The sequence below is a fragment of the Rana temporaria genome, chromosome 9 (assembly GCF_905171775.1).
Source record: "Rana temporaria chromosome 9, aRanTem1.1, whole genome shotgun sequence".
Taxonomy (NCBI): domain Eukaryota; kingdom Metazoa; phylum Chordata; class Amphibia; order Anura; family Ranidae; genus Rana; species Rana temporaria.
Window position 1 is genome coordinate 146,432,374 of NC_053497.1, and position 20,374 is coordinate 146,452,747.

A 20,374-nucleotide genomic window follows, 5' to 3' on the forward strand; every position below is an offset into this window, starting at 1 on the left:
ATCTTAATGCATAGAATGCATTAAGATAAAAAAAACTTCTGCCTTTACAACTCCTTTAAGAGCCGGTTCACACTGGGGCGACTCGTCAGGTGGCTCAGCCGCCTGGCGAGTCGCGTCCCATTCAATGCAATGGAACCGTTCTAATAGGAGCGACGACTTCGGGGGCGGCTCGGGGCGACCTCCATTGACTTCTATACAGAAGTTGTTTTGCAGAGTCGCCCCCGAAGTCGTGCCGCGGAAGTGTGAACCGGCTCTAACAATGCCAGGGGTGATTAAAATGATCAGCTTTCATTTATTCATGTAAAACCTTTATCCCAAAAGAAAAAAAAAATGTTTTCTGTAACTTTAAGTGTGAGCTGGAGTTTGGCTTCAAGTTGTTAGTGTATTTACATCTGCTAATACATTCAACACTCCCCTCCCCCAGACTGGCAATGCTGTTGTCTGCTGTGCCTTCTGTTCTAATTCCTCCAGAGTTGTGTCTCACTAATATCGGAGGTGTGTTACTGGCCAGATCACCAGGTAAAAAGAGAGGGAAAAAAGACAAAGAAAAGAAAACTGATGCAGCCACCACCTCTAATGATTGGTAAGCTGGAATATATAAAATGTTTGGTTTTGGGTTTAAAACCACTTTAAAATGTACGTTAAAGCTAAAGAAATACTTACAGCATGGCACAAACAATTTAGATAATTGACATAGCAGTGGCTAAGTGGTTGGAACTTCTGCCTTACAGCACTAGTGTCATCAGTTCAGATCCCAACCATGACACCACCTGCATGGACTTTGCATGTTCTCCCTGTGCTCTCTAAACTGGACCTGAACTTAATAGCAACACCTAGAAACTGTAATTGTGTGTATGCCATAAATATGAAAGATTTACTTATTTTCTTGAATTTGTATTAAAAAATAGCAGTACCCTTCCTGACATGTGACTCTGCATAGCCACTCTTGTTCTTAAACTGTCTGTACATGGGCTAGATTTTTTCACTCAACTAGTTGGTTGAATGAAAAAAATTAACCAGGTTCCCCTATCCACATATCCTCTGCTGTGTCGTATTCTGACAGTACGGAGACTGCTCTGCCATCACAATACACAGATCAGTGCTGCAGTCTATAACCTGCGACGCTGATCGTCCAGTCCCTGCTGAACCAGCCAAATTTTGATCTATGTATGGGCAACACAGCAGTATATCTGCAGTGCGAGATCATCTTAGGCATTACTGCCTCTGAATGCTAGTGTTAGAATATTTGGAGTGCGAATTGGTGATGTCATCACTACAGTATACTGCTCCCGGTTCTCCTCGTTAGCTGATCCTGAGGACCTGCAACACAAGGATCTCCATCTGCTTTATTATGATCTGTGCTTCCTCTACCCCTTCTTGAGTATTTCTCCACCATTTATCTGGGAGGAGCTTGGACATGAGGAAGCAAAGCCCGCACCTCTACCATGATGGCTGCCTCCACACAGAGACACAGTTCAGAACAAGGCATTGTAAGTTAACCACTTTCCGACCGCCGCACGACTATGTACGTCCACAGAATGGCACGGGCAGGCAGATTGGCGTACAGGTACGTCCCTTTAAATCTGCCGCCCAGCGTGCCTCGCGAGTGCGGCTGTGGGTCCTGGGAACTCAATTTTCCCGGGAGTCCCGCGATTGGGGTCGACAAGGGCAGAACAGGGAAATGCTTTTGTAAACAAGGCATTCCCCTATTCTGCCCATTGACACTGTCACTGATGACCGTTCCCCATGATCGGGAACGGTCATCAGTGACATGTCACGTGTAGCCACGCCCAGTAACAGTAAGAATCACTCCCTAGGGAACACTTAACCCCTACAGCGCCACCTAGTGGTTAACCCCTTCACTGTTAGTGTCATTTTTATAGTAATCAGTGCATTTTTATAGCATTGATCGCTGTAAAAATTACAATGGTCCCAAAATAGTGTCAAAAGTGTCCGATGTGTCCGCCATAATGTCGCAGTCACGATAAAAATCGCTGATTGCCGCCATAACTATTAAAAAAACAAAATTATTAATAAAAATACCATAAAACAGTCCCCTATTTTGTAGAAGCTATAACTTTTGCGCAAACCAATCAATAAATGCTTAAAGCGGGAGTTCACCCATTTATTTATTTTTTTACCTTTTCCCCTTAGCTTCATGCTCGTTTTGTCTAGGGGAATCGGCTATTTGTTTTAAAATATGAGCTGTACTTACCGTTTTCGAGATGCATCTTCTCCGTCGCTTCCGGGTATGGGTCTTCGGGAGCGGGCGTTCCTTCTTGATTGACAGTCTTCCGAGAGGCTTCCGACGGTCGCATCCATCGCGTCACTCGTAGCCGAAAGAAGCCGAACGTCGGTGCGCCTCTATACTAAGCCTGCGCAGCGACGTTCGGCTTCTTTCGGAAAATCGTGACGCGATGGATGCGACCGTCGGAAGACTGTCAATCAAGAAGGAACGCCCAGTCCCGCAGCCCATACCCGGAAGCGGCGGAGAAGATGCATCTCGTAAACGGTAAGTACTGCTCATATTTTAAAACAACTAGCCGATTCCCCTAGACAAAACGAGCATCAATCTAAGGGGAAAATGTGTTCTCTATGGGTGAACCTCCGCTTTAATGCAATTTTTTTTTTACCAAAAATATGTAAAAGAATATCAGCCTAAACTGTGGGAAATGTTTTTTTTTTATATATTTTTGGGGGATATTTATTATAGCAAAAAGTAAAAAATATTTCATTTTTTTTTCAAAATTATCGCTTTTTTTTTGTTTATAGCGCAAAAAATAAAAATCGCAGAGGTGATCAAATACCACCAAAAGAAAGCTCTATGTGTGGGGAAAAAAAGGACATCAATTTTGTTTGGGAGCCACGTTGCACGGCCGCGCAATTGTCAGTTAAAGCGACGCAGTGCCGAATCGCAAAAAGGGGCCCGGTCATTGACCACCAAAATGGTCCGGGCCTGAAGCAGTTAAGTTGGCCATCAATGGATCAAAATTCATCTGGTTTGGCTGGAACCGGCCTAATTTAGATCGGTGTGTAGTCATCCCTGATCAACAAAAATCAACTGTTGGATCAACTTATTTTCAATAGACAAGTTGGAAAAATTGTTGTTGATCAGCGAATCAGTGAATTCTGAAAGCATCGGGTCCCGATGTCAGAATACAATCTCCTGGTGGGGTGGATTCTTCCACCCACCTGGTTTGTGTGGATGGAGGAATCTGTAGTAATGGGCAAAACCTAGCTGCAGTGGGACCACTGGCAATACCGATGACAAGTCCACTGCTCTCGAGTTGGCTTTTTTGGCCACAGCTTTCCCAGTACAGGGATGATATCCTTAATGAGATAGTTGAACAGTCAAGTTGTCTATATACAGGCTGATATTAGCAAGGGACATGACAGATTTGAGCACAGCTGGAGATGACTAGGCCATGTGAGGCTTTCCATCACGGCAATAAAAGTTTAGACTTCATAAACACGACTCTCCGGCAACCTTCCTTTTGACAATCTTTTGTAGCGGTTTTACTGCTCAGACTGTGAGCCTCAGCAGAGTAAATAAAATTCCACTTCGTCTTAAAGGGAACTCACCGAGACAGAAATCAATGGAATCTATCACTGCTGACTTGATTTGAATGCGCATATTCCTGGACTGTCCCCCTTCCCCTTTTTAACTGTTATGCGAATGTGTGATCTGGAAGAGGCGTAAGAATGCACAGGCAGAACACCTGTGTATAAAGTGCGGGCAAAAACCGATGTAAGTACGCCCATGTGAATAAGACCCTAAGGCTTCACACTGGAACCCCCACATACGAGCTGCGCTTTAGCGATGTTTTAACGCTGGTTTTCAGCCATTAGCGGGCGTTTGTTACATTAAAAAAAAGGGTAAAACCTCTAGTTTTACGGCGCTTTACAATCGCTTTTAACCACCTCAATACTGGGCACTTACGCCCCCTTCCTGCCCAGGCCATTTTTCAGCTTTCAGCGCCGTCACACTTTAAATGACAATAGCGCAGTCATGTAACACTGTACCCAAATGAAATTGTTATAATTTTATCCACACAAATAGAGCTTTCTTTTAGTAGTATTTAATTACTGTTTTTTTTTTTTATTATTATTTAAAAAAAAAAAAAAAAAAAAAAAAACTTTACTTGGTTTCTGTCAGTAAATTTTGTAAATAAGTAATTTTTCTCCTTCACTGATGAGGTGGCACTTATGGGCACTGATTAGGTGGCACTGGTGAGGAGGCACGAATATGCCGCACTTATGGGCACCGATAGGTGGCACTGATTTGTGGCACTGATAGGCAGAACTGATGGGCGGCACTGGTGGGCACAGATAGGCGACACTGGTGGGCACAGATAGGCAGTATGGATAGGCAGCACTGATGGGTGGCATTGATAGCCAGCACTGACTGGTATCACTCATGGCCACTGATTGCTGGCACTTTTGGGCACTGATTTCTGGCACTTGTAGGCACAGATTGGTGGTAATTGTGGGCACTGGTTGGCACTAATTGCTGGCAGTGGTGGGCAATCATTGCTGGCACTTAAAGTGGATGTAAATCCAATTCATGAAATTTGAGCTGGGCACATATATCTGCAGTATTTTGTCATCTCTCTTCAAAGAGCCAAGTCTTATAGCTCTCTCCTGAACCATTCCTCTGTTATCAGCCTCATAACTCCTGACAAATTCTCAGACACTTTAGATAAAAGCAGCCTGAAATTTCTGTCAGGGGAGGTTGCTAAAATTTATTAACAGGGAGCTGGCCCTATTACAAATCACCTCTGAGAGTCTCTGCCCATGATGAGAGGGGGTGTGCGCCTTTCCTCCAATCAGCAATGTTAGCTGTATGCCCAGGCATCACACTCTGCGTTAACCAGGAAGATCTGAACTTTCTAAACAGTAGATAAATGTGAAGACAGCAGATATACATGCAAAACCTATGTAGGGAGCTTTGGTTCATCTCTGTGTATCATCTGAAGCTGTTCACTTCACTGGGTGTATGGAGGGTTTACATCCACTTTAATTGTAATCAGGGCACTGATGATCAGTGCCCTGTATACATACCTAGCCTTCCCCTGTGGGGAGATGCTGCTGATCGTCTCTCCTCTCCTCACACTCTGTCAGTGTGCGGCGAGAAGTGCCAATTACCGGTATCTCTGCTTTTACATGCGTCTGGCTGTGATTGGTCACAGCCGATCGCATAAAGAGCCGCGGCTCATAACACAGATCGGGCATGCGCCATGTCCTAGCAAAACGGCGTGGTAGTGATCGCTGAAGAGCGGTCGTTCTGGGCGGCTATCGTATGACATCCACCCAGAACGAGAGCCACACCACCCAGCCGCCATTTGACGGTGGGCGGGCGGTAAGTGGTTAAGGAGATTTGGAAGCGCTGCCCATTCATTGCAATGGGCAGGGTGTTTTGGGAGCACTAAATACAGCGCTCCTAAGCCACCCCAAAGATGCTGCTTGCAGGACATTTTGGAACATGCCACTAGAGCACCGTCCCAGTGTAAAAAGACGCACTCCAATGAATGGGAGGCGGTTTTCAGGCGCTTTGCAGAAGCTTTTTCTAGTGCTAAAGCACCTGAAAACCGTCCCAATGTGAAAGGGGTCTAAGAGATTAATACTGAAATAATCTTTTCCCTACATCCGCACAATGTAGTGGTCAGAAGTGGTTAGCATGTCCGTCTAGCAGCACTGTGGTCGTTGGTTCGAATCCTAACCACGGCATTACCTATACCTGCGTAGGTTCCCCCCCACACGCCAAAGACATGCTGGTAGGTTAATATGCTCCTGCCTAAATTGGCCCCTAGTATGTATGAATGTTAGGGACCTTACATTGTAAGCTCCTTAAGGGCAGGGACTGATGTGAATTTACAATATATAGGTAAAGGGCTATGTAAATTGACAGCACTATACAAGTACCTAAAATAAATAAATATCACCCTATTGCAGTCTTATGTACAGCAGAGCTCAAAGTGGGAGAGGAAGGTACAGCACAAGGAGCGAATCAGGTATGCTATAGTGCAAGGAGCATGCTGATAGTGGGAGAGAGAGTAGGTGAGCTCATCCGTATGCCGCTTCACCTTTTACTGTCCTGTCACATGGAAGGGGTGGGGACCTGTAAGTGAATTTAGTTGTTTGCCTGGAGTTTAGCTTTAAAGGTGGAGTGCCCCTTAAAAAAATAGGTGTACTTTGCTTTATACACACAGGTACAATTAAAAAAAAATGAATAAAAGAGGAGCCTACCACCGCTGAAAAACGTCACAATATTAGGTGTAGATGTTTTACATGCTCTCGATCGATCATAGCCAGCTATCCCATGAAACATGTGCCGAGCAGGTGTATGATTGACCTGCACTTACCTCCAATCTCATCATAAAGGGGTAACCCTAAAGCATCTCTATGAAGGATACTCACAAGGATCTGACCGACTAGGCAAGGTCACCTGGTGTTTCTTGATCCCGTCAAATAGCAGCTCTGCGCCACCTCTGAAAAGAGATAATAAATACATGAGATATGCTGACATCCCCGCCACAGAGGAGGGGGTTAACACACACACAGCAAAGTGCCACAACAGAGCCAGCAGCAGACAAAGGTTTCCCCGCAGGCTCCTGCAGGACACGGGCTACTCATTAGCATCTCTATGTCAGGCTCTCTTGGGTACCAACGGAGCGCTGGACAAGCTCAGTCCACAAAGATGACAGAAAACGACAGGAAGGTTTTATTTACTCCCATAGATGGGGGATGAACAGAGCATTTCCTACAGCTGAATTATTAAAAACCAAATACAGGAGGTCAAAAGACATAAAACCGGCGGGGTCACATGACCAACCCGCTTCATTAAAGGGAGTCTACCGTCTAGTCTGTCCATTATTTTCTCAGAATATAGGTCTGTGAGTTTGGATCTAAATAAAATGATCAATTTGTCTATTGTTTTTTTAAAGATAATGTGGTCATGTATTACATATGCAGATTTGGCTTCTTGCTTTGCTGTGCTTTACTGCTCCTTATACAAGTCTAAGGTTAGCCATACAAATTAAGATTGTTCTCATTCAGATTCCCCATCGACGCTAAACAGTGTAGATGAAGGAATATACCCAGCCAGCCACTGTATACTGACAGCTGACATCAGAATACCCCAACAGTGGCTGCATGTGATTGGCTGCAGTCATTGTACAGCTGACAATTCCCCACCAGGCTCAGTGGACTTTCAGATCAAATTTTGATGAGCTGGATGGTGCCACCAGGGCCACCCGCAGCTTGAATTTTGGCCAATTCAGCCAGAATTGGTCAACATTTGAGCTGTAAATGGCCTGCATAAGGCCCCTTTCACACCTACGGACCGTATGTCCGCTTTTTCATCCATCCGTATGCAGATGAAAAAAGGACATACATTGGTCCCTATGAGATTGCGGGTGTCAGCGGATGAACATCCGCTGACACCCGATCTTGTCCGCCTCCGCAAAGATCTGATTTTGCAGACGGAAGAAAGCCCTATTTTTCCTTCCGTCTGGCGGATCGGATGAACAAGGACATAAGGTCCGTGTTCATCCGATCCCCCCATAGGGGAGAGCGGAGAAAAGACAGGGCGGTCCCTGCCCTATCAGCCGCCGGCTCAGCGGGTATCAACGGAGCGATCCCCACTGAGCATACGGAGGCGGATCATTACTGATCCGCCCTGTGTGAAAAGGGGCCCAAGAGTTGTCTGACTCATTAAACAAATGCCCTCCCTGTGTGGCTGATATTTTATTACAACAGTTGTTGACCTGTGTATTGTATTGCATAGTCTGCAAATATATACATTTAAAGCTGAGCTCCAGGAATTGCAGCAATTTAAAAAAATAGGCTGGCTTGCAAGTGGTTACACAGTTAGTAAGATTGAACAAAGACACCAGTCCATCCTTTTCAACTTGTGGTGTGTGTGTGTTTATGTCAATAAAAAATACTGTATCCCTGTATGTTGCGATAGTTAAATTGTTTTTAAAACCTTGACACTTCCTGTTGATACCAATGCTTGTGGAAGGGAGTTCCACATCCTCACTGCTCTAACAGTAAAGAACCCTCTACACAGTTTAACCACTTAAGGACCGCCTAATGTCAATATACGTCGGAAGAATGGCACGGCTGGGCACAGGCACCTACCTGTATGTTGCCCTTTAAAAGCCATGGGGTGGGTTGCTCGCTGGCGACCCGGTCTGAAGCTCCGTGACCGCGGACCCAATCGCCGCCGGTGTCCCACGATCGGGTCACAGGAGCTGAAGAACGGGGAGAGGAGAGTGTAAACACACCTTCCCCGTTCTTCTCTGATATAGGGAACGACGATCAGTGACGTCACACCTACAGCCACGCCCCCCCCTACAGTAAGCATTACTTCCTTAGGGCACACATAACCCCTTAGCACCCCCTAGTAGTTAACCCCTTCACTGCCATTTTCACAGTAATCAGTGCATTTTTATAGCACTTTTCGCTGAAAAAATGGTCCCAAAAATGTGTCAAAAGTGTCCAATGTGTCCGCCATAATGTCGCAGTCACGAAAAATAAAATCGCTGATCGCCGCCATTACTAGTAAAAAAAAAATATTAATAAAAATGCCATAAAACTATCCCCTATTTTGTAAACGCTATAAATTTTGCGCAAACCAATCAATAAACGCTTTTTGCGATTTTTTTTTTTTACCAAAAATAGGTAGAAGAATACGTATCAGCCTAAACTGAGGAAAAATAATGTTTTTTTATATTTTTTTGTGGGATATTTATTACAGCAAAAAGTAAAAAATATTGCATTTTTTTTTTTAATTGTCGCTCTATTTTTGTTTATAGCGCAAAAAATAAAAACCGCAGAGGTGATCAAATACCACCAAAAGAAAGCTCTATTTGTGGGGAAAAAAGGACGCCAATTTTGTTTGGAAGCCACGTCGCACGACCGCGCAATTGTCAGTTAAAGCGACGCAGTGCTGAATCGCAAAAAGTGGCCAGGTCCTTTACCTGCATATTGGTCCGGGTCTTAAGTGGTTAAGGTTAAACAGCACTTTACATATATACATTGTACATTCACATCAGTGCCTGCCATCAAGGAGCTTACAATCTAAGGTCCCTAACTCGCATTCATACATACAGTACACATACTAGGGCCAATTTAGAGAAGATCCAATAATCCCACCAGCATGTCTTTGGGGTGTGGGAGGAAACACGCGCAGGAACAGGGAGAACATGCAAACTCCAGGCAAGTAGTGTCGTGGCTGGGATTCGAGTGAATGGCCAAGTGTCTTTTTAAACTCCTTCCAACTGAAATGTTTCTACCCTATGCTAGAGTCACCAGTATATTGCAATCATATCTCCTATCAAGCATCTTTTCTCCAGAAAGAATAAGTTTAATGTTTGTAGTCGTTCCTCTAGTCCAGTGATAGGCGAACCTTGGCACCCCAGATGTTTTAGAACTACATTTCCCATGATGCTCAACTACACTGTAGAGTGCATGAGCATCATGGCATGGTGCCAAGGTTCGCCTATCACTGCTCTAGTCCCCTTATGATCTTTGCTGCCCTTCTCTGGACTCTGTCCAGTTCCAGCACATCCTTCTTAACCTTCACAGCTCCCTGTAATCAGGAGCGGTGATCAGTGTCGTGTCACACATAGCGCCGCCCCCACACAGTTAGAACACTTCCATAGGTCACACTTAACCCCTTCAGCGCCCTTACAGGTTAACCCCTTCACTGCCAGTCACATTTACACAGTACTCAGTGCATTTTTATAGCACTTATTGCTGTATAAATGTGAATGGTCCCAAAATTGCGTCAAAAGTGTGCGATGTGTCCGCCATAATGTCGTAGCCACGATAAAAATCGATGATCACCGCCATAACTAGTAAAAAAAAAAAAAATGCCATAAAACTATCCCCTATTTTGTAGACGCTATAACTTTTGTGCAAACCAATCAATAAACGCTTATTGCGATTTTTTTACCAAAAATATATAGAAGGATACGTTTTGGCCTAAAAAAAAATGTTTTTATATTTTTTCGGGATATTTATTATAGCAAAAAATATTGCCGCTCTATTTTTGTTTATAGTGCAAAAACTAAAAACCGCAGAGGTGATCAAATACCACCAAAAGAAATCTCTATTTGTTAAAGCGACGCAATGCTGAATCGCAAAAAGTGCTCTGGTCTATGGCCAGCCAAATGGTCCGGGGCTGAAATGGTTAAGTTAAGTCTAAAAAGGTGTATGCCACCTCATGGACTTAACCTTTTTTTTTTTTACTATGTACATTTTTAATAAGGGCCAGGTGTACAGCTACTGCTATGTCAGGAAAGTTGTGGTCTGCTACACAGCAACTGCTCTGTCAGCCCCTCTAATTTGCTGTCTATTCACAGACTACTTTGGTAAAAAAACAAAACCTTGCATGATTGGACAAAAGAAGAGGAGGGGTGGACAAAGCAATCTGCTGTATAAGAGGCTTGAAGGTCCAGATGGGAAATAAGATTATAGGATTTGTAGTTTTACCACAGCTGGCATGCCTAGGTTGCCTACCTGTGCGCTACATTTTCACCATGTACAGTGGCTTGCCTGGATATCCTGTGGACTCTTCCAAATGGTACAAGGGTTACAACTTGGAGATAAAATGGATTTCATTGCAATTTTTGGTCACCGATTTCTACAAAACTGTCAATGAGGCCAATAGGGGGCACCCTTATTGGATAGGGGGATAGCGGTTAGCAAGACTTAGCAATAAAGTCAGAGAAAATTGTGGTAACATTCTCTATATGACAAATTGATATGACCATTGTAAGCAACCATGGCAGTGTTACAGTCTAACCAATTTACTGTCACTGGGTAGCTTGCTCTGTGCACAAGGAGGGTGAATGGTGCGGCAGGGGGGGGCAACCACTGCAAGCCATCCCCTGTATGGGTCTCTCTGCAGTAGCTCAAAGTTGGCAGGAGGGAGAGGAGAAGAAGCCGACTTTCAGCTGCTTCAGAGAGAGACAAACAGGGGAGCGGTTCCAGTAATTCCCCGCCTCACAGTTCACCCTCCCTGACCACATCCGATTCCCTCTGCTGCCCAGGACCTGTACAGGAGGACCAATGGCAGCCTCAGGGTCACATATAGCAATAAAGACCTGACATGTCATAATCCCTCTCATCCCCTGCATCCAAACTAAAAAAAAAATAGTTTATCTTTGGTTTAAACTTTAAAGCCCAAAATACCCTTGCAGTGGCCCCCTGCTTGCACTGGAAGGATTAAATGCTGGTTACATCCAAGGGTTGATGGGCACCATTTTTTTTTACCTTCCCCCTGGCTCCATTCTCCTCCACTCCCTCCGGACGGTCCTTCATTGCCATTATGTACATTGCAGAGTCATCCTTGTGGTAATCCCAATGTTATAAGGGGTTAAGAGGTATTCAACTGAGAGGTCTGGTTTGTCGGGACCAGCAGCTGCTCCATGCCAAGGGACCTCCACTCCTTTGTGAGAAAATCTGAGATTAAAGCACCACACTGAGAACTCAATTACAGTGCATTTCAGCAGCCAGGGATTTCCCCCCTCATCAGGGCTTGAAATGAGAGGTATTGGATACTGGAGTTTGTCTGCAGCTGGTTCAGGCAGCACGAACAAGCCCTGATGAATGGGGTTATTCCTGTGCCTCTGAAACGCGTTGGATTTTTTGTCTTTGATCCTATCCTGGAATAAATCTATAAATCGGACAATCAAAATTTGGTGATGCTTCAATCTCAGATCCGTCCATGGAGGAGGGAGGTGTGTGACCACGGCCCCATGTCCCATGTACACTGAGCCTTTGGCCCTGGTGTATAAGGCTCCAGTGTTTAGGGCACAGATGCACCATCCAGCGCTGCTGGTAGCAGCCTGTCAAACTCTATGGGAAGCCGAGAGCTGCTGTGTCTGGACAGTGCACCTAAGGCCCCTATCACATGGTGTCGATTCCGCTCCGATCAGCAGGGAGTTTGTGAGCTGATCCCTGGCTAAACAGAGGTGATGGCATATCAGTTTATGCTAAGCAGACACTGGCAGGCCCCGTTGATCTCTATGGGTGGCTGTGGGTGTAAACAGACTTCGCTGTCCATTCACATCCAACTGCCTCTGATCTGCTCTACAAAAAGGAAGATAAAAACCCTCCTGCATTTTTTTTGTGGCCTTGATTCTGAATTTGTGGACCTAATTCCGATCAGATCCACCTGAGAAACAGATAGTGTGATCTGATCAGGACGCCCATGTGAAAAGGGGCCCAACGGTACTTACCCAGGGACAAATGCCAAGGATGAAAGAAGTCGGTGTTCAGGAATTCATCCCTGGCATACTGCCCTAAACGTAAGTATCACTAGGTTGTCAGCCTCTGATAGAGTTTAACAGGCTGCCGCTGCACCTGTGCCCTCAGACTGCACCTAAATACCCAGTGTGCTGTGGGGCTTTACAAAAGAGACTTTGCGAGACTGGTCGCACCCCTGGAGAAAGGAATAAAGCATTACTCCTTATTCTTCTACCCCTAGGCAAACAGAAGCAGGTAAAGTGACATGAAACTCTGTTTTAAAAAAGGTTGATAACGATGGTTGGAATTTCAGTGCAAGCAGAGGCAGTGTTGTCAGTCTAACTAATTCAGCTCATTGGACGTAGTACATCCAGAGAGAGTGGGGTTAGGCAAGCCATACATGATTACATTTTCTTTCCTTCCAACACGAGTGGAAGGAAAGAAAATTGCTTGATTTCTCCATCAGCACAGTTAGTGTTGATGGAGGAATGCCTCCCACAGCGCTATTGTGTTCTGCCTGCAGGGAGCCTTCCCGTTCGGCAGAACACGTTTACTGCTGGTGGCTATAGCTGCTGGTAGTAAACACATGTAGTATATTAGACAGGCTCAATAGATCGACTTGGATACAACCATCCTGCCCATAGATGGATCGAATCTTGGCTGGTCCCTGCTGAACCAGCTGAGATTTGATCCATCTATTGCTGGTTTTAAGCACAAGCTCATGACTGCAGTAACAGCCATAAGCTTGTGCTTAATTTTTTCAACAGGTTCCCAGCTGTAAAGTAAAAGTTATCTGTATAGCCGACTGATCACTGTTACCGTGCGGGTGGTGATGTCCTCCTCCCCCATGGTTCTTGTTAAGGATGAGCTCCGGCGTGTTCGCACACTCCATGTGCAGAGCGCGCCAGAAAGTCGGCACTGCACTGCGCTAATCACAGGCAGTGAGACATTGTCCTAATGTGCGGCTGCAGAGATCAGGAAATGTCTGACTGCCTGTGATTGGTGCAGCGCAGTGCCGACTTCCTGGCGGGCTCTGCACGTGGGGTGTGCAAACACGCCGGAGCTCATCCTTAGTTCCTGGGATCTCTCTGGGCTTTGACTACATCAAATAGATGTTGAGTAGGAGGAGACTGAGGAACATTGATTCATCGATCTCCTCTGCAGCAAATAAAGCTGGAAGCAATAATGATCTTGTCACTAACAGTTTCAGAGCGGTCATTCCCTGGCTGATACAGATTGATCTGCGCTTTGTTAGTTGCTTTTGAGAGCAAGGGAGATATTGGAGGTCTAATAGACTCCAACATCTCAATAAAGAGTACCTGTCACCTACCCAATGCTATCACATTGGGGGTTTGTTAACACCTTAGTAATAGCAAAAAAGAGAAGGATGTAAATTATAATAAAATGTATATCAAATTATATTTTATATATATATATATATATATATATATATATATATATATCAAAACCCGTTTCCCTGCACACACCCACAAATGCAAATGTGGGAACATGTTCGTAAACTGCAATTGCGCCATTGCCGTGAACATCAGAGTGAGAGCAATATTTCAAGCACCAGAGCTCACATTACAACTCTATACTGAGAAGCTGTAAAGGCCTTTAAAGTATCACCTTTGGACATTTTTGGGCACCATCATTTTTTGGGATATCACAGGCACGCGCAATTTTAAGAGTTGCCATGTTTGGTATCAATTTACTTGACGGAACATCATCTTTTATATTTTATTTTAAAAAATGAGTATTAAATTGTGTGTGTGTGTTTGCAAAAAAAAAAAAATTTATATTTAACTTTTTTGCTGAAATATGCGTTCCATAAATAGTTTGTGTGGCCTAAAAAATTGCAGCTTTTTTTCGTGTTATTCTACAGCCCCTCTGCTTTTAAATAATATATCATGTTCTAGGAGGGTTAGGTCATTTTATTGCCAAAAATATAGATGTTTACGTGCGTGCAAAAAATTAAAACACAGCTGTAGTGGCGGTTAAAGAACAGTTCTGCCCAAGAAAAAAATAAATTAAAGTCACTAGCTACAAATACTGTAGACTGATAATATATGGACACTTACCTGTCCAGGGAGCCTGCAATGTCGGCACCCGAAGCCGACCCGCCCCTCCAGGTTTGAGATGAGCTCCGGCGTGTTTGCACAGTCCACGTGCAGAGCGGGCCAGGAAGTCAGCACTGCGCTGCGCTAACCACAGGCAGAAAGACATTTCCCGATCTCTGCAGCCGAGCATCGGGACAATGTCTCCCTGCTTGTGATTAGCGCAGCGCCGTGCAGACTTCCTGAAGGGGTCTGCACGTGGTCTGTACAAACACGCCGGACCTCATCCCTAATCATCAGCCTTACGGTTTCACAGCCTTTTTCCTACTGCGCATGCGTGAGTCACACTGCGCTTTCTGAATGGCTCCTGCTGTCTTCTGGGACCTGTGTGTCTCCCAGAAGGCAGCGGGGGGAGGAGGAGGGGCCAGACATTGCATATAGTTCGCTGCACAGATTGCGGCGATCTTTCCCCCGGAGGTGGGAGCACATACCTGGATTTGACAGATATCCGCTCCCTCACCAGAGAGGGGGGGGGGGGGTCGAATTGGTGGTAGTTCCATATCTGGGTGGAACTCCCCTTTAAGAAACAGGAAATGGGGAGCTCATTGGATTTCTGTCAGGATCAACGAGTATTTTCCAATATTTGCAGCAAGTTTAAAGAGAAAAAACATGAGAAATGTTTACATATTACATATTATGTACTATTTTTTGTTTTATAAATATGTGTGATATTGTATGTCCATACTTTGGTAACAGGTAGCTGGGCACTGTATGTTCCCTTATTGATGCCACCCCTGCCCCCATAGTGTACTATGGAAGGCTTTTGCGGGCCACAGATGCTGTAATATCAGACCTCTCCTATCGTGTATACTGTGTATGTGTGTTTCTTGTAGACCACCCTGTCTGACGTCCATAATAATGAGTTACAGAGCCCCGGGCTTCTCTAAATACCCACTCCTCACACACAGCACACTCTATACATCGTTATTATTCCCCCCAAAGCACTCGAAACAACTAAACTCCCTGCTCACCCAAACTCCAGCTGCACATTTATGGGCGCCGCCATCTTGCTACTCTCACCGGAAGTGCTCCGCAGCAGAGTCGGAAGTGCAGGCTGTCATCGGTTGTTATGGTGACGAAGCACAGGAGAAAGTCCCAGTTTCTGTATGGAATAAACGTGCCGATGTCACATAACAGCTCAGAATGTCAGCAGAAAAACTATACAGTGAGAGAACAGCAGCAGGCAGCAGTCTGAACACCGAGGGCTGACATGTGTTTTGTTCAGTTCTTGAATTTATAAATAAAGATCATTGACAGGAGTGTGCAACCATATGAGCTTGTAATCTCATGCAGGGTCTCTCAGCCAGAGATCAGTGAGTCCTGGGAGGTCACATTAAAGCTGAACTCCGGGCACACAGGGCATACATACCCGTATGCCATGGAGGGAAGCGTGCATCCACGCAGATCTTACATTGGGAGCAGCGGCTGTGTCCCAATTGACAACAATGGGGGTGCCTGTATGGAAATACCTATGTACCCCCTTGAGGGTAAACACAACCCTCCACTGACGTATGGTTATATGCCCCGTGCGAATGAGGTGTAAGAGTTTTGTGTTACCTGCCAATGCACAGGTATTCCTGTCCATCCAGTCCTTTGATTTACACAGTACAGTGCCAAAAGGCAAGCCATTGCCCCCACCTATAACTGGCCTTTGCAGCAAGGAGAAGCTCCTAACTGTCCCTGATTTGGAGCAATGTCCCTCTTTACTCCTCATTTGTCCCTCATTTTGGTCTGATCTATATAGTTGTATATAAAATGCATTTTTTATCTTTCAAAAAGTGTTTCCCAGTGCTAAACCTTTCACCCAAAATCTAAATGGCAGCATATTTAAATTTCAAAAGCCAATTTAAAGGAATAGTAGTGGTAAACATTTTTTTTTTTTGGTAATTTGGCTTGTCATATGCCTACATGCTTTTGCTAGTAGGTGTCCCTCATTCCCTTCTCAAAAAGTTGGGAGGTATGCTAACTTTTAAGTGTCTCCACAGTGGAAGCACAAGCATTCTGATGGATAGATAGAGGACAGATGGACTAAAGGGAGCCCACCCCTTCTTAAAGGCACAGGGGAAAACTGAACACCCAGCACATAGCACAATGGCTGCAAAGGTTTCAGTGTGTTGCCCGACCAGTATATCAACCATCCATTATGGGTGCCTGGGCGCCGCCCCCTCAATCCACAGCCACCGCCCCCCTATTCATGCGTCTGGCCCCTTTCAGGATGACGGGCGCATGAATTAGAGCGGCAAGTTTTTTATTAAGCACGTAATAGGCTTCAAAATAGGTGGGCTCCGGGCACAGAGCATTGAGCTACGAGCCCACCCAGGTGTAACAACAGCGAATGAATATTCGCTATTGAAACATTGATCCTCAATCTGGCCAATTAGAAGAAGGTCTGAGACCCATTTCCCGATTGTCCGAAAAGAGAAGAGTCCTGATTGGCCCGCGGAGGAGGAAATAGGAAAACAGAGGCCGCCGTGATGCCCATGAGAGCAGGGGAAGACCGGGAGAAACGCTGCCCACCATAGATGGGGTAAGTGCTCCAGACCCGCCTGCCCGAGGTGTGGTGGTACTAAAAAAAAATACCACCAGCCACCACTGATATCAACAGTACAAAAAGGTAAGACACTACACGACACTAAACATCTCAGTGTACTTAGCACTATGGCTTGGTGGTGTGCACTGATGGTCTGCACTCAGGTTATGGGTTCAAATCCCAGCCAACTTACCACCCACCTAAGGGTAGCTGTGTCGATTTTTCCAGTAAACAAGCAAATTAAAAACAAAAAAGTTAACTAATCCATGGCTTAAAACCTTTGAAGGTAGCAGGGCACACCACTACACTACCGAGCTGACCACAATCATGCATAGGAAATACATGTCATGAGGTTTGATTCTTTTAATTGTATACAATAATGTTTTGCATTTGAGGCATTAATATTATGGTAACAATTATGCTCATGTGGCATTGGCATTCACCCATTGTCAGCATATGCTGCAGAACGCCAGGAAGCGCATAGAGGCCTCTAGCCTGGTAGCAGGATTGGGATTTGAACCAAGAACCTCAGTGTTGCTAGGCAGACGTGCTAACTTGTTAGCCACTGTGCGGCTACATATTTGTTGACTGCATCTCTGTGGTTTAAAACTATCATAGGTTCTAGGGGTGCAAGAAGTTAATAAATGCAGATGTACTGTGGAAGGCCAGAGAGACATCAAACAACATGTTTCTGGCAAATGCAATATGTTTTAAAGGCTGGTTATGGCTGATTACTGTCAGCATGCTGAGAGATAAACTGCTGTCATTTTGTGGGTGTTGGCCTGGTAAGATGTTGCACTTAGTTCTGGTGGGGAAATGTTAAGGCTGATTATAGTCCTTGCCCATGAAAAACATATGACACAATTTGCAATGGTGGTGGAACCCTCCTAAATAAAGGACCCGAGTCAGGAGTTATGGTTAACAATATAGGGAGAACAGACAACTTCTCTACATGAAGCGGCATGTTTGGGATTAAAACCAGAAACCTCAGCGCTGCTAAGCAGAAGTGCTAACCTGTTAGCCACTGTGCTGCCACACATTGGACATATACCGTGTTTCCCCGAAAATAAGCCTGGGTCTTATATTAATTATGCCAACAAAATACACAGTAGGGCTTATTTTCAGGGTAGGTCTTACCATGTAATGTGCTCCCCCTTCTCTCCCCCTCTCCCTCCCTGCCTGTCAGGAATCCCCAATGTGAACTGAGTTAAAATGCTTGTACAATCCTATAATCCACTCTATTACAGTATTATATAATGTACAGTATGTGCGTTTCTGTAATATAATTGTGCCAAATACATTTGTTATAGCGCCGCTCTGCACTTCTGTTACCCGCCGGAGCTCTCTTCCCCGCAATTTTATTACAGAAACACACACATTGTACATTATAAACTACTGTAATATAGTGGATTATAGGATTTTGATTTTACAAGCATTTTTTAACTAGGGCTTATTTTCGGGGTAGGGCTTATATTTCAGCCCTCCTGGAAAATAATGCTAGACCTTATTTTCAGGGTAGGTCTTATTTTTGGGGAAACAGGGTAGGTAGTGGAATTACATTAGTGTGAGTGAGTGAGTGAATAACTTGTATAGCGCTACAAATGCAAACTAAATCGCCTCAAGGCGCTTATTTCCTGTTATTCAGGAGCTATTCTAACTTGAGTTATTCTGTGATATTTGGTGGTTCTTGGTGTGTGAGTGTAGAATAGTGATGTTACCCTCTGATTTTTGGGACTTACATTTTTATTTCTGATGTTGGTACACATATCACATTTTTTTTTTTTTTAACAAAAAGATTTCTATTAATGTATAAACAACATATCACATTTTTTGGGCTCAAATTATGATAATTTGGAAATAATAAAAAACACAAAATTGTGACTTATTTTAAATTTGCATCAGCAATGGTCTTGTTTGTGGTTTGTAGCGACACCCGTGTGAGTTTGGGTAAAGATTTTTGGGAGATGGAGAGCAACAAGTGAGAGATACAGGGAAAAATATATTTTACCAAAGCACGAAAACATTTCACATTCTAGCATTCCTAAAAACAAAATAGATGAAGACTAAGCAAGAATTGTTTGTTTTTAGCTTTATTGAAAGGTCACTATATATTTCTATGCACCTGCATCAGGCAGGAATGTCAGGTAAGCTTTGGTGCAGAAAAATGCATGCATGCTGCCTGTGTTTTCACACCTCCTTGCTCCATTGTGATGGACTGGCCACAATTTCTAGGAGCCTTTGCGAAGAATTGTATTGAAATAAAAATATACAAACAGGCAGCCTCTTTACAGGCTCTTACCTCCCTGTTGGTAATCACTGTAGAATGTACACTAAGCTGTGCATGTGCAGCTCAGTTTACATTTCGTCACAATGCCTGTGCATGCATCAGCCCACACTAGCCAATCAAGAAGGCCAAAGACCAGCTCTCAGAAGAACCCAGGGCGAAGGTGCCGGTGCTGGCAAGGGTTTCTCAGCAGAATTCAGCCAGAAACTCAATCGGAGCCGTATTCTGCCGAGAAACCCGGTGGTGTGTACACTTTTGGCCGAGGAAACCGACGAGGAACTCGTCGGGCCAAATAGAGAACATGTTCTCTATTTCCTCGTTAGTCAATGAAGAAACTTGGCTCACCGAGATCCTCGGCGGCTTCACAAGGAACTCGACGAGCAAAACGATGTGTTTTGCCCGTCGAGTTCCTCGGACGTGTGTACGGGGCCTCAGACAGTCAGAACTAAGGTAAGTACTTTTGCCTTTAGTTCTGCTTAAGCCACAAAAAGGAACATACCGAAAAGGAAATGGACCTTGAAGGCACTATAACTACAACTTGATTAGAATCTACTGTCTGTATTCAAAGCATTCATTATAAAATTCTTATAAGAACAAATCAACTTCACACATATATCACTAGTGTAGCGCCCCCTTACTTTCAGTATGGGCACTACGCTAAAGTTAGTGGGGAATGGGAGAGTTACTTTGCTCCCATTCACAATTTATTTAAATTGGCACTTCTGTCATTCCAGAAATTACCGCTGGGTCAATCTGTACTCCAGGGATGCAGTACCATCCCTGGCAGGCAGTTGGCGCTAGAGGGGTTCTTGCAGAGCAAGTTTTTCCCAGCGGCCAATTAGAGAAGTTTCTTCCTCGCGGGGCATGCTGGGGAAGGGTATATCTGTGACAGGTGTCATGTGTTCTAAAATCTTCGCGGGGTCACCGTTTCAGGTCTATTGAGCAAGTACTGCTCAACAAATATCCGGGCCTGATACTGCGAGGTTCTCCTTTTTCTTCATCAACCTGCTCTTCCCACTTATTGTTGATGTTGGCCGTGTTGGCCTGGAAATAAAGCATTGGAAAAAACCTTTATTCACTGTCTGGACATTCGCTCACTGTTTTGGCTCACTGCTATCACCCCTAGACACACTACAGGGTAACTTAATACGCCGATCCCAAAACAATCAGCGGCTCTTTTGGGGG

The 20,374-nt window shown here is 44.6% G+C and overlaps 1 protein-coding gene across 1 annotated transcript in view; it reads right to left on the reverse strand.

Moving 5' to 3' along the window:
• The window catches only part of URM1 (ubiquitin related modifier 1), a 33,576-nt gene extending 18,123 nt beyond the window's left edge, over nucleotides 1-15,453 (reverse strand). Inside the window, exons 1-2 of the mRNA XM_040324770.1 lie at nucleotides 15,347-15,453; nucleotides 6,418-6,488 (exon numbers count right to left, since the gene is read on the reverse strand). Of these exons, the coding sequence (XP_040180704.1) occupies nucleotides 6,418-6,488; nucleotides 15,347-15,381 (106 nt within the window). The 5' untranslated portion in view covers nucleotides 15,382-15,453. The remainder of the gene's footprint in view (nucleotides 1-6,417; nucleotides 6,489-15,346) is intronic.
• Between the last annotated feature and the right edge of the window lie 4,921 nt (nucleotides 15,454-20,374).